The sequence below is a fragment of the Capra hircus genome, chromosome 9, assembly GCF_001704415.2.
Source record: "Capra hircus breed San Clemente chromosome 9, ASM170441v1, whole genome shotgun sequence".
Taxonomy (NCBI): domain Eukaryota; kingdom Metazoa; phylum Chordata; class Mammalia; order Artiodactyla; family Bovidae; genus Capra; species Capra hircus.
In genome coordinates, this window is record NC_030816.1 from 91,396,975 (window position 1) to 91,410,538 (window position 13,564).

At 53.2% G+C, this 13,564-nt stretch overlaps 1 protein-coding gene across 4 annotated transcripts in view; it reads left to right on the top strand.

Moving 5' to 3' along the window:
• FAM120B (family with sequence similarity 120B) overlaps positions 1 to 13,564 on the top strand; it is a 69,498-nt gene that overhangs the window by 13,657 nt on the left and 42,277 nt on the right. For 3 of the 4 annotated variants that reach the window (XM_018053500.1, XM_018053499.1, XM_018053498.1), the window contains exons 2-3: positions 4,844 to 6,061; positions 11,109 to 11,289. In XM_018053500.1, the coding sequence (XP_017908989.1) occupies positions 4,865 to 6,061; positions 11,109 to 11,289 (1,378 nt within the window). In that variant the 5' untranslated portion in view covers positions 4,844 to 4,864. Of the gene's footprint in view, positions 1 to 4,843; positions 6,062 to 11,077; positions 11,290 to 13,564 lie in introns of those variants that run through there. The other variant, XM_018053501.1, reaches the window with a different exon arrangement.

A 13,564-nucleotide genomic window follows, 5' to 3' on the forward strand; every position in this document is an offset into this window, starting at 1 on the left:
GTCCATGGGTGTGTGCCCGGGGCTGTCCGTGGGTCCATGGGTGTGTGCCCGGGGCTGTCCGTGGACCATGGGTGTGTGCCCGGGGCTTTCGTGGGTCCGTGGGGGTGTGCCCGGGGCTGTCGTGGGTCCGTGGGAAGTGTGCCCGGGGCTGTCGTCGGTCCATGGGTGTGTGCCCGGGGCTGTCCGTGGGTCCATGGGTGTGTGCCTGGGGCTGTCCGTGGTCCATGGGTGTGTGCCCGGGGCTGTCTGTGGGTCCATGGGGTGTTTGCCCGGGGCTGTCTGTGGGTCCATGGGGTGTTTGCCCGGGGCTGTCGTGGATCCGTGGGGTGTGTGCCCGAGGCTGTTCATGGTCCGTGAGGGCGTGCCCAGGGCTGTCGTGGGCCCACTGTCCTGTGCTCTGAGTGACCCTCCGTGCATCACCTTTGATTTCTCAGTGGCAGGTGGGGGTGTATGTGTGTTTGCTGAGGCCTGCCTCTCCATTTCTCTAAGTGTTGCCAGTAGAAAGATGGTAAATAAAGGAGTTTCTGGGTTTCTTACCTTTTCTCTCCAGGCCTCAGTTGCTCGTCACCCTGGACCTCGGGACTGAGCTGGGCATGGCCAGAGCAAGGCTTCCCCCGGTCCCCCTGTGCAGCCCCTGCCCCACCCCGCTGTGCACCTGCCGGCTCCTTCCTAAACTGTCCTGCCCTGACGCCTTCTCTCCAAGTCAGACTCCGGCTTGTAGTCTCGCTTTGCCCACAGCTGAGTCTGTAAACTTGCTGGTTCCTGGTTTCTCTTTATATCCCTGCCCTGTGATGCCTTCGTCTGTCACTCCCTCACAGATGTGTGCCAGGTCTCACGTACCTGACTCTGCTGGTGTTAGGGATCTGAGGGGGTGGCACCTGCCCCGAGGCCCACAGTGATGGGCAGGGTCCCCAGATTCTCCTTTGGGTAGCAAGACTCCTCCCTGACGAGAATAACTTTTGTTTTCTTTCCAAACAGTAGTTATCTAGGTAATGGCAGTTCCCTGTATAGTTTGCAGGTAGAATAAGTAAAACTTTCTAGGTGTGTATGTGTGTATATACATGTGATTTTACAATGTGTATTTTGTATATATATATTTGCAGTCATCTTAAAAACTACCTTTAAAGAATGTAAATCCTTAGTATATGCTCTTAGAAATAAAAGGCTTAAAAAACAGAAGAAAGTTATTGAACAAGGTAATATTGACAGATTCTCTTTTTAAGCATTTCTTTTCACACCACACACAGCATTGATGGCAGGTTAACGCTGCCTTCACGCTTTGGGGACCTGAAATGCCAGAAGGCATCCTCTAATGTCCCAAGTTCCCAAATCTTTACCTATCCAAATGTTCTTTGTAAATACTGTAGAAGAGCACATTCCTAAGGTAATTTGTGATTCAAACTGTGAGAAATTGGCAGTGTAAAATACAGGAAAAACCAGTACCTGTTTAAGAAAATAGTGAGCTTTTTACTACTGAGGTAAGTGAGGAGGAAAACCATTTGAATGGAACGAAAACAGAGGCTGAGCCCGACTTCTTGCGAAATAAAGAGGGTGTTTCACGAAACTCAGTGTCGCCACTTGCAGTTTTAGTAGAAAAACGCTTGAAACAAAAATGGCTTTTTTGTTAGCGAGGGAAGGCAGCCGAGGCAAACGAGGCAGGTGGGCGAGGCGGGTCTGCGGGTGGGCGAGGCAGCGGCCTGGAGCCTGTGCGCCTCCTCGCGCGCGCAGCCTCCTCCTCCTCCTCGCGCGCGCGCCCTCCTCCTCCTCCTCGCGGCGCGGCCTCCTCCTCCCTCCTCCTCGCGCGGCGCGGCCTCCTCCTCCTCCCTCGCGGCGCGGCCTCCCTCCTCCCCTCCCCTCCTCCTCGCAGGCGCGGCCTCCTCCTCCTCCTCCTCGCGGGCGCGGCCTCCTCCTCCTCCTCGCGGCGCGGCCTCCTCCTCGCGGGCGCGGCCTCCTCCTCCTCCTCGCGGGCGCGGCCTCCTCCTCCTCCTCCGCGGGCGCGCCTCCCCCCTCCTCGCGCGCCCTCCTCCTCCTCGCGGGCGCGGCCTCCTCCTCCTCCTCCTCGCGGGCGCGGCCTCCTCCTCCTCCTCCTCGCGGGCGCGGCCTCCTCCTCCTCCTCGCGGCGCGGCCCTCCCTCCTCCGGGCGCGGCCTCCTCCTCCTCCTCGCGGGCGCGGCCTCCTCCCTCGCGGGCGCGGCCTCCTCCTCCGCGGGCGCGGCCTCCTCCTCCTCCTCGCGGGCGCGGCCTCCTCCTCGCGGGCGCGGCCTCCTCCTCCTCCTCGCGGGCGCGGCCTCCTCCTCCTCCTCGCGGGCGCGGCCTCCTCCTCGCGCGCGCGGCCTCCTCCTCCTCGCGGCGCGGCCTCCTCCTCCTCCTCGCGCGCGGCCTCCTCCTCGCGCGCGCGGCCTCCTCCTCCTCGCGGCGCGGCCTCCTCCTCCTCCTCGCGGGCGCGGCCTCCTCCTCCTCCTCGCGCGCGGCCTCCTCCTCCTCCTCGCGGGCGCGGCCTCCTCCTCGCGGGCGCGGCCTCCTCCTCCTCGCGCGCGCGGCCTCCTCCTCCTCCTCGCGGGCGCGGCCTCCTCCTCCTCGCGCGCGCGGCCTCCTCCTCCTCCTCCTCGCGCGCGCCTCCTCCTCCTCGCGGGCGCGGCCTCCTCCTCCTCGCGCGCGCGGCCTCCTCCTCCTCGCGGGCGCGCGGCCTCCTCCTCCCCCTCCCCCCTCCTCGCGGGCGCGGCCTCCTTCCTCCTCCCCCCCTCCTCCTCGCGCGCGGCCGCGGCCCTCCTCCTCCTCCTCTCCGCGGCGCGGCTCCTCCTCGCGGCGCGGCCTCCTCCCCGCGGGCCCCACAGACGCCCGCTGGGCGAGCTCTGCCTTGGGTCCTCTCTTCGTCTACAAACCTTTCCTTTTTTAAAAAAAAATCCATTTTGGTTTTGTTCCGTCTGACAGCCCTTCTTTGTGTTCTGAAACAGGCTGCCTTCCCGCCAGGCCCAGGGGCGTGCCTGGGAACGAACTTGCGGTTGAGGGGGTTGTTCTGTGCAGTCCGTCTTCTGCATCAGAAACACACACAGCTTCCCAGGCCAGCCCAGTGCCGGCAGGATCTGCAGTGGTGGGGAGTGTGGGTCCATCATACTTACTGAGACGGCCTCACTCGGTCTCAGCTTCAGTGTGCTGTGTGTGTCCACTCGGCTTTTAGATATTTTTTATTATTGTTGTGTAGTGAGTAAGTCATGTCCGACTCTTTGTGACCCCGTGGACTGTAGTCTGCCCGTCTCCTCTGTCTGTGGGATTTTCCAGACAAGAATACTGGAGTGGGTTGCCATTTCTGTCTCTAGGGTATCTTCTTGATCCAGGGATTGAACTGATGTCTCCTGCGTTGGCAGGCAGATTCTTTACTGCTGAGCCACCAGGGAGAAGTTCAGTCATGGCCGACTCTTTGCGATGCTATGGACTGTAGCCCACCATGCTCCTCTGTCCATGGATTTCTCCAGGCAAGGCAAGAATACTGGGGTGGGTAATCCATTACCCCCTCCAGAGGATCTTCCCAAGCCGAGGCTTGAACACACGTCTTCTATATTGCAGGTGGATCCTTCACTGTCTGAGGCACCAGGCAAGCCCTATGTTTATTATTAGGAGCAATTAAGTAGATAATTTTAAATTCTGTTAGAGGCCACTGTCTATTAACAGGTGTACATTCTTAGAAGGGAATCCACAAGGGGGCCTTTTCCCAGCCTAGTAATTTGCTTATCATTTCTTCATTTGTGAAATAGGACTTCTAATTTTTACCCACCATGGTGGTTTTGAAGAGTGGAGACGTGTGTTTTGAGTGCCCAGTGCTGTCTCCTAGGCGGTGAGCTCGTTCTGCTGTGTGGGGGCAGCTGGGGTGTCTGCCCTCAGCCCCTGGCCTGAGAGAGGGCCATTTCCTCTCTGCTGCTGTTTGCATGATAAGGATTCTTTTGTTTTGTTGTATCAGAGGACATGAAGCCTTGATGAGAAGAATAGGCTGTTGAGATAAAAGATGTCTGACCACCAGTGGGTGTCTTTTTTACTATGTGCAAGGACATCATACTCGTATAAAGGACTCTGCTTAATTTTTTTTTTTCCAGATTGTGAATTCTAACTCTTCGAACTATTTTGTGTGTTTTTACGTTTTAGAACAGATAGTTTTTCATCTACAGTCAGTCAGTCATCATCTCAAATGTTGAGGATATTTGGCCTAGAGAATTTTCACATCATCTTTTTAACACCTTTATTGAGATATATTGATGTGCGGGAAACTTCGAGCCTGTGGTTACCTGTGAAACCACCCCACAGCCAAGGTAGTGAACGTGCCTGTCACTTTGCCTGCGCAGCGTCAGCTCCCCCTCCTGCCCCACCGCAGACCACCCCGCGGCTCTGGCCCCTGCGGCTGCCCGGGCGGCCGGCGGTGGCAGCGGCGTGCGTGCCTCGGTCCCGCCCGTTTCTCTCAGCGAAACTATTTTGGGAGACGTCAGTGTTGCGTGTATCGGTTTTGCATTTTAAGCTTTCAGAATTCACTTCTGTCTGCGCTCCTAGATGGGAAGCAGTATTTCTGTGAAACTATTAGCCTGTTTTCAAACTTCGTTGGGAAATCTCTTGAGTAATAGTCATAGTGAAAATCTTGAGAGAACCCTGCCCCGCACTGTCCTGGTCAGAGCCCGACTCAGCGCCTCGCTCGCATCCAGCCCCGCGGGTGTGCGCGAGGAGGGCGCTCGGGCTCCCGCGAGCACGGTGTGCCCCGTGTTACGATGAGGACGGAGGGAATGTGAAACCTTGACTGTGTGCTTTGAAAGGCGCCGTGTGTCACGGTGACGCGGTATTTACTCATTTCTTTTCCTTTTTAGATCCTTCCCAGGAGTTCCATTATGGGCGTAAGAGGTTTGCATGGGTTTGTGGCAAGTAGCTGCCCACATGTATGCACCGTAGTGAACTTCAAGGAGCTGGCAGAGCGCCACCGGAGCCAGCACCCCGGAGGGACGCCCGCCGTTGTGGTCGACGCCATGTGCTGCCTCAGGTACTGGTACACGCCGGAGTCCTGGGTCTGCGGCGGGCAGTGGCGGGAATACTACTCTTCTTTGCGAGAATTCGTGAGCGCTTTTACCGCTGTTGGCATCAAGCTGATCTTCTTCTTCGATGGCATGGTGGAGCAGTCCAAGAGAGGCGAGTGGGTGAAACGCAGACTCAAGAACAATAGGGAGATAGCCAAGATCTTCCACCACATCAAGTCCCACAGGGAGCAGCCAGGCAGAAACATGTTCTTCATCCCCTCCGGGCTGGCCGTATTCACACGGTTTGCTTTGAAGGCCCTGGGTCAGGAGACTCTGTGCTCGCTACAGGAGGCCGACTACGAGGTGGCCTCCTACGGCTTCCAGAACAACTGTCTTGGGATTCTTGGAGAAGACACTGACTACTTAATCTATGACACCTGTCCCTACTTTTCTATCAGCGAGCTCTCCCTGGACAGTCTGGACACCGTCATGCTCTGCCGGGAGAAGCTCTCTCAGAGCCTCGGGCTCCGCCTGGCCGACCTGCCTCTGCTGGCCTGCCTGCTTGGCAATGACGTCGTTCCGGAAGGCATGTTCGAGAGCTTTCGGTACAAGTGCTTGACTTCCTATGCCTCTGTGAGAGAGAGCTGTGACAGAAGAGGTAATGTTATCTTAGCTGTAGCAGACCACATATCTAAAGTTCTTCGGTTGCATCAAGGTGAGAAAAAGCTGGAAGAGATGCTGCCTTTGGGACCAAATAAAGCTCTTTTTTATAAAGGAGTAGCATCGTATCTTTTGCCAGGACAGAAATCTCCATGGTTTATCCAAAAACCTAAAGATGTAGTAACTTTGGACAAGCAGGTACTATCTATGAGTTCAGATCCTGAATCTAAGCAAGAGGTTCCCATGTGTATGGACCCTGAATCCAGGCAGAAGTTACCTGTAGGTACAGACCCTGAATGTAACCTAGAAGCAGCCATGTGTGCAAACACTGAAGTTAAACAGGAAGACCCTGTAAATATGGGGCTTGAAGCCAAACATCAAGTAACTGTGGTTTCGGATCCTGAAATCTTAAAGGTAGGTGGACGTGCCCACCCGAATCTAATATGTCATGATTGAAAATGTACCCAGTGATGGATTTGTCAGTGAATATTTATTGACTGCCTGCAGTGGTTAAGACATGGTGAGGGCCACAGAGCCAAACCCTTGAGTTTAGCTAGGAGCTTCACGATACATGTGAAAACCTACACTGTGGGCTCTGCCTCGTGTTGTTCCGTGGCTGTTACAGAGCGCTAGGGATCTGAAGAGAGTGATAGCTGTGGCTTAAGGACAGAGAGAGGCCCCCAGAGGAGTAGTTACAACTGGAGCCAGGCCTTCCTGGGCTGAGGTTTGCTGTGAACAGACAAAGATGGGACCTGTGCCCTCAGCAGAGCCCTGGACAAGTAGCTGAGGCCTGGGGTGTGAAGGGCTAAGTAAGCAGAAGATAATTGGGAAGGACAGGCAGAGCCAGACGGTGGATATTCCTGCGTGCCACCCTAGGGGTTTGAATGTAGTCCTGAAAATGATACAGAGCCTTGATAGTTTTGAAGGAAGGCCACTGTTCATGAACTGCCCGCTCGGTGTAGGTTGGTTGCAGTGTAGCTATTATCTCATCGAAAGCTCTCGTTATCCTTGGGTTACAGAGGAGGTGCGTGTGGACACTAATGCCCTGGGGCATCTCAGCAAGTGTGGAGCCAAATAGGACTTCAGTCACAGCTTTTCATTGTTCTTGCGTCGAGTGTCACCATCTTTCCAAGTTAAAAACCTGGGAACGTCGCTCTCATTTTTCATAACCAGTCTCTCTTAAGTCTTGCTCCTTTGATCTGCTCAGTGGCCCTCACCACCCTGGGCTCTCACCGCCCTGTGTGGATGGCTGCAGACGTCTGGGAACTCTTCCTAAACAGGCTTTTGCCCCTTCCAGCCCCCTTGTCATGCTGCAAGCAGAAACAAAGCCCTGATTTGCGTTTGCTAGCTCTTCGGAGGGAAGCAATGACCTGCACAGAGCGGGCCGCCATCCTGGCTGCTGCCTGCTGCTCCAGCCGTACCTGCCCCTCTCCTGGACGGCCCTCCGGCCCCTCCGCTGGTCGGTGCCTGCTGGGCCTTCCCTTTACACCCAGAGAGGCCGCCCACCCTGTGTGAGAGACTGATGTTTGCCGCAGGTGCCCCCAGAATGTCCTCTCCGGTTCAGGTCTTTCCTTCCAGACCAGGGGGTCCTGTGAAGGCCTGGCCTTGCTGGTTCTTGTCTTGCCCTGCCGTGGTCTCAGGGAGTGTCCTCCGCCTCTTCTGTCTCTACAGTCTGTCAGTGACTTCTCCCCTCCGTCCTGCACAACTGCAGGGACCCTTCCCCTCTCTCTGCCACGTGCCTTGTGACAGAGAGGGTAGCTTCTTATCATAGTGATGAGGTGAGAGGTCGAATGTGGTACATGTTTCAAGAGAGTTATAGGTGAAAAAGCATTAAGAAATTTATTCTACCTGGAAACATTCTTAACTGCTTTCTAGAGGGAAAAGAATGTGAATGGACATTGGAGGAGGGTTGGAGGCGGACCTGCACGTGGAGGTCCCGACGAGCAGTGGGGGGTGGGTGGAGCATGTCAGCCTGGAGAAGGATGGGCCTCAGCGCGGCCCGAGGAGAAAGGCGGGCAGAGGAAGGACGGAGCCCAGTCTGCGCTCGGCTTCCGTGCTCAGTGTGGTTGCGCAGCTGGCTCTCCAGCGACTACCTCTGCGTAGTTGTTCCTGGTTCTCAGCTGTTCCTCACTGTCTCCGCTAACACAGCTCTTGCTGGACGTCCTGGTCTCCCGCTCACGTGAGGCCGTGGGTGTGCAAAGGCTAAATGACATGTCTGCAGTGGTCACACCGCTAGTTCTTGTAGACCCCGAGTTTGAACCCAAGCCTTCCATGCTTCACGAGATCGTACCCGCCTTCCCTGGGGTCTGAAAGTCCATCGGCACTGGGAGAGGGACGCGTCGTGGTCAGGAGTTGGGAAGTGGGAGAACGGAAGAGTCTGAGAGGGAGCTGCCCTGCTCGGGGTCTCATTCGAGAGTTGGGTGGTATCTGCTTTTTGTCCAGCCCAGGACGCAGAGCGGTCCCCTGCCACGCCTCCGGCACCGTCCCAGGCCCTCTCTGCTCGCTTCTGTTTGCTCTGGCTCCTGCCAGTCCCCAGCTTTCACTTCCGTCTGTGTGCCTTGCACCTGTCAGTCTGGGCTCCTCCTCACACATCCTGGCTGCGTTTGCTATGCCTGCCCCATACCCACTGGGCGTGGTGGCCTGGCATCTCACCCGGTTTCCTCCAAGGGGAGTCCGGGAAAGTTAGGTCCAGCCACAGAGGGCAAGCATTTGTGTGCTGAGAGAGTTCAGGACTTAGTTCTTAGCCTCTTTCAGGAGGCATGGGATAGCAAGTGGAGGTGTGTCAAGATCAGATACTTGTTTTCTGAAACACAGCAGAGAATGGACCAGTGTGGCTATGAGCTGGAATTAGGGAAACGGAACCGGAGTAAAAGAAGCAACTCAGGCAGTGTTTCAGAAGAGAATCCTGCTGCACAGGTGAAGCGCCTGTGCTCAGGCTGGTGGGGTGGGGTTGGCCTGAGCCAACCAGAAGGAAGGCTTCACAGGGACCATCTGATGCTTAAAATGTGTGCTCTACCTGTAGTGGAGACCGTCCAGGTAGAAGCAGTGATGCCCTGAGGGGTGAAGGGCATCCGACAGGGAGGAGGGCGAGGTGAGAGTAAGCTGACAAGGGCCTGGGAGACAGGTTCAAGGGTGAGAAGGAAGGCGGGTCTGCCCAGTGCCGCAGCGGCCGTGGACAGGGCTCGGAGGTCGTCAGGATTGCTGTGTGGGAGGATCGGAGGGCCTACAGAGCCGTGGTCACCCATAGGCTTGGTGGAGGTCAGATTACAGGAATTTGGTGGCAATTTGGAGGCAAAAAAGACAGAAGCTGGGGATGGGGTTGCTCTTTGTGGAAGTCTGGTGGAAGGAGCCCAGCAGAGTCTTCTGGGCCTGTGAGCAGGTGGAGGGTGGTGGTGGGGGGAGCGGGGAGAGGACAGAGCGTGTCCTGCATCAGTGACACTTGGACTTCTTGAACTTAGAAGCCCCTTCGAAAATAATTTGGAAGTTTCTTAAATTCCCCTTAAAAATTCCTTAAAATTTTCTTTTTGCAGTAGCATCTTCTAGCACTGACAATAGATAACCAGAATTCAGACGTGCATTTTGGGGACGTAGACACCCTAGAAGCCCTTTGGTGCCAAGTAGCTGAGTGTAGCAATTACCTGGGTGCATGCACACAGCTATTGCTGTTTCCTCCAGCACCTGGATAAGCTGAATTCTTGCTTTAGGATGTTCAGATTAGGTGGATATGTTACAGTTTTTCCAGGTGTGGAATGCTATATAATATCTGCAGTAAGGGCAGAGATGAAAGATGCTGAGGTGATGAGCTAGTTGATGAATTAATACTACAATTGTAGAAAACTTCTCTGAAAACCCTGTGTATACCCAGAAAAGAATGTTACATCTCAATTCTGTACAGTTGCCAAAATTGGAGGCTTTTTGATAGAGTGAATATATAATTTATTAAAATTTTATGGATAAATTTGTCAAAATTCTAACACTTTTGAAATAAAAAAAGAGGAAGAAACGTAGGAAGGTATAGGAAAATACATTAGACGGTATTGTACGTTAAAAGAATCATGAAATATCTAACCATATTGTTGCTGATAGATTCTGTATCAAAAGAGGCATTATAGAGAAATAATGTTACTTCTAATGCTCTTGGTTAGAGCATTGGTTAGAGCATCAAGTAATAACTCTTTTGGGATCCTTGCTGACTTTAACGCTGCTAGCTTGTCTGCCATCCTGATTTAAAGAAGCATTTAGCCATGAGATAGACCCTGGAGAATGTCCAGCCAGAGAGTAGTCGTGGCCGCCTGTTGGCCATACGCTATTTGCCAGCCTCTGATTAGCTCACTGAATCCTCATGGATAGTTCTGTGAGGACAGCACCTTTGTTAAACCTATCTTACACGTGAAGGAAGCAGGCACTGAAGATATTAAGACTCAAGTCACCGGAGTGAATGGACCTGAGCGAGCGCGTCATGTGCGTCAGTAGCAGGACGCTGATGAGCAGAGGTTCTGATGCTCCAGGCTGTTGTCAGAGCGCATTTCACATGTCATCGGGGGCAGGGTGGCTTTAAATTACGAAGAGTAATCCTGCAGTGGTGAGAGTGTTCTTTGCGGACGCATGAAACCTGTGTGTCGGTTATTACAGACCATCTGATCTCAGCTCCTCATTGAGTGGGAGCATGGCATCCGTTTCCATCGTCCATCTCTTCACCTCCCAGTGGGGGCACTACACTGCATTCAGAGCAGAAGGAAGCGAGTGCTTGGGCACAGTTTCTGCTCAGTAAAGCAGTGCTGAGCAGGTGAATGGAAGTGATGCAGCTTCTAATCCCAGGGAATCTGTGGTTTAATAGGAGAGATGAGGCAAGGTAACGACTGGACAGTGAATGTGAGTTGAGCCCCTTAGGTCGGGGAGATGAGCTCTTGCTCACAGAGGATGGCAGGGTCCCGGAGAGGTGGCACCTCCGGGGAGCCTCACAGGGCAGAGCCTGGGAAGTGGCTTTTGGGAAGGGCTGAGAGAGGTCAGTTTCCCTCTTGGAGATTGGGTTCCAGAGTGTCCACGAGGGGTGCACGGGAGGAGATGGAGGTCTTCACAGGGCCTCTTCAACTCAGGCTGAAGAGTCTGGTAGCCGGCCTGAGTGCAGTGATTGGGCCTCTGTTTCTAGGAAGACAGTGCCACTGGGGTGAAGGGTGGGTTGGAGAGCCTGGAGGGGGGCGGCTGGAGCCCTGGGCTGCCCCTCTCCCTGTCGGGTGGACAGGATGTTCAGTGATGGCAGAGGTGAGTCACAAGTCTGGTTGGTGGGTGGAAATTGGAGGAGGAACACGGTAATAGAAAGTTCTGAGCTGGAAGCAGAGGCCAGCTGACGTCCTGAGCTTGAGTGACATTTTCTCTGCCTCTGAGCCCTAGAAGGCCTTTCCTGCTGAAGGCCACGGCATTGTTTTCAAGGAGAAACCAGCTGCATCTGATTGTTGGGCAGGTCGCCAGAGCGCAGCACGTCCGGGCGGAGAGCTACCTGGTGTACAGCGTGATGAGCAGCGGCGAGGTGGAGTGCAGCAGCAGCCTGGAGGACGCCACGGACCAGGCCCTGCCCAGCCAGGCCTTCGTCTACCGCCCCGTGCGACAGCGCGTCTACTCCCTTCTGCTGGGGGGCGGCGGAGGTGAGTGCACCTGGAGCTGGGGCTGGAGCTGAGAACCGGCCGGATGGGACGAGTGCATGCTTTCAGGACTCAGGACTTGTTTCTCTGTGAAGTCTGAAATGGCAAACGCCGCTCACATCTGCGCAGGATTAGGGGCAAATGCACGAGATGTCTGTTTACCTGATCAGCAGGCGGCTGACCAGAGCGCACTGGGTGTCTGTTTACCTGATCAGCAGGCGGCTGACCAGAGCGCATTGAAAGAGAAGTGCGTTGTTTCTGTTGTAAAGTAGTTGTAGTTTTATTCCTTAGAAGGATTTAAGAAATTTAAAACTTTGGAAACTCTTTCCTCCTGTAGAAGTTCATGCAGGTGTGTCTGCTATTAGAAGACCGTCTCCATATGAGTATGGTATAGCTCCTTTCTGTTCTTTTGCCTTTAAACTGTTCCTAACGGTCGGAGCGTTTCTCTTTTAGGCAGCATGTCTGTCTGGGCTGCTTACGTTTGCTGTGCCGGCTGATGTGGCTGGGTTCACTTCTGCATTGTGCTCTTTGCTCTGTCCTCTTTTCCCTATTTTCCCCTTTTCTGACTTCTTTTGGAACAGTTGAATAATTATTGGTATTTTGCTTTATATTGGCTTACTATTGGACTTGAATTATTAGATTTATTTGTTTTTATGTGTTTGCTTATTTTCTTAGCAGTTGCTCTAGGGTTTCTAATGCATGTCTTTAACTTGTCAGAATTTGGCTTCAGTATTATACCGTGTAAGGCGTGTTGTAAAAACCTTACAGCAGTGTGCTTCCATTCCCCCATCATTTTTCCTGTTCAGTATATTTTAAAGATTTTATTTTGAAATAATTATTTACTCAAGGGAGTTACAAAAAATAGCATATAGGATTTCATGTACCCTTTATAAGATGACGTTGTATATAATAAAGTATAGTATCAAAGCCAGGAACTTGACATCAGTACAATACTGTGAAGCAGACTATAGCTGTGACTCACTTTTCAGCATTTTTTACACCCATTCGTGTGTGTGTGTGTGTGTAATTCTGTGCAGTATTATTCATTCAAGATACAGGCGTGGATGTGCAGGTGCCCACACGCAGATACGGATGTGTCATCCGTGCAAGATACAGGCGTGTTGCACGGCCACAGCGGCTCTCCGTCTGCTGCCTCTTCACACCCACCTTCTGTCCCTGTCCCCGGTCAACAGTGGTCCGTCCTCCAACTCGACCCTTCGGTCATTCTTGGGAAAGTCACATAAATGGAAACATAGTGGGTAGCCTTCTGAGATTATGCATATGTTTTAAGCATAAATACATGATTCTTATTTTTAAGCTGTTGGCAAACATTTTTGTGAAGGACCAGGTGATAAATATTTTAGGCTTTGAGGGCCCCACAGTCAGTAGCAGCTAATGAACTCTGCAGAGGTGGGCACCCTAGACGCAAATCCAGGAGGGCATGGTTGTGCCACTGAAGCTTTGTCTAGTTTTCCCATGGCACAGAGTTTGAATTGTATGTCATTGGTCTGTGTCACAGAATGTTCTTCTTTCAATAATTTTCTAATCATTTAAAGCAATATGAAAAGCATTTTTAGCTTTCAGACTGAATAAAGGCAAGCCAGCCAGACTTGGCCTGGGAGCTGTGCTTTTGGTTGTTTTGGAAAGGAGTCAGTCGGTGAGTCGATGTCTGCCATGTGTGCTGTTTCTGGTGCTCTTTATTGCAGAAATATAATTCTGCTGGGGGCAGAGTCCTAAATACTTCTGTCTGGCGCTTTGAGGGTGTTGTTCTGTCGTCTAGCTGCGTTTCTCCGGAGACGCCCGTGGTCCTTCTGACTGTTGGGTCTGCAGGTTGTGAGTGTTTCTCTGGCTGTCCTTTGGGTTTCCTGCTGACTGCTGGTTTTCATCCCCTGTTGAAGCTGAACTTTGGAGTCATTTCCTCCAGCTCTTGAGCTCTTTGGGTCTGTGAGTTTCTGTTCCCTGTTGACTTTGAGAGCACCGTTTCGTGGAACACTGTCTTCTGTGTCTCTCTGTCCCTCTAGGCCCATATCACATGCCTGGCTCACACCTCACAGTGCCCCTCAGGCACCAAGGCTCGTTTGTTAAGCCTCTTCTCTCTGTGCTTCAACTTGGATGCTCTCGCTGCTCTGATTTCATGTTTTCAGGGCCTTTCTTCTGTAGTGTCTAATCTGCTACTAGCCTGTCCAGTGACACTGTCATTTCAGATGTTGTGTTTTTAGCATTTTTAAAAAATCTTCCATTTCTTTCTTCCCTGTCTTCATGTTTTCCTTTAAATCCT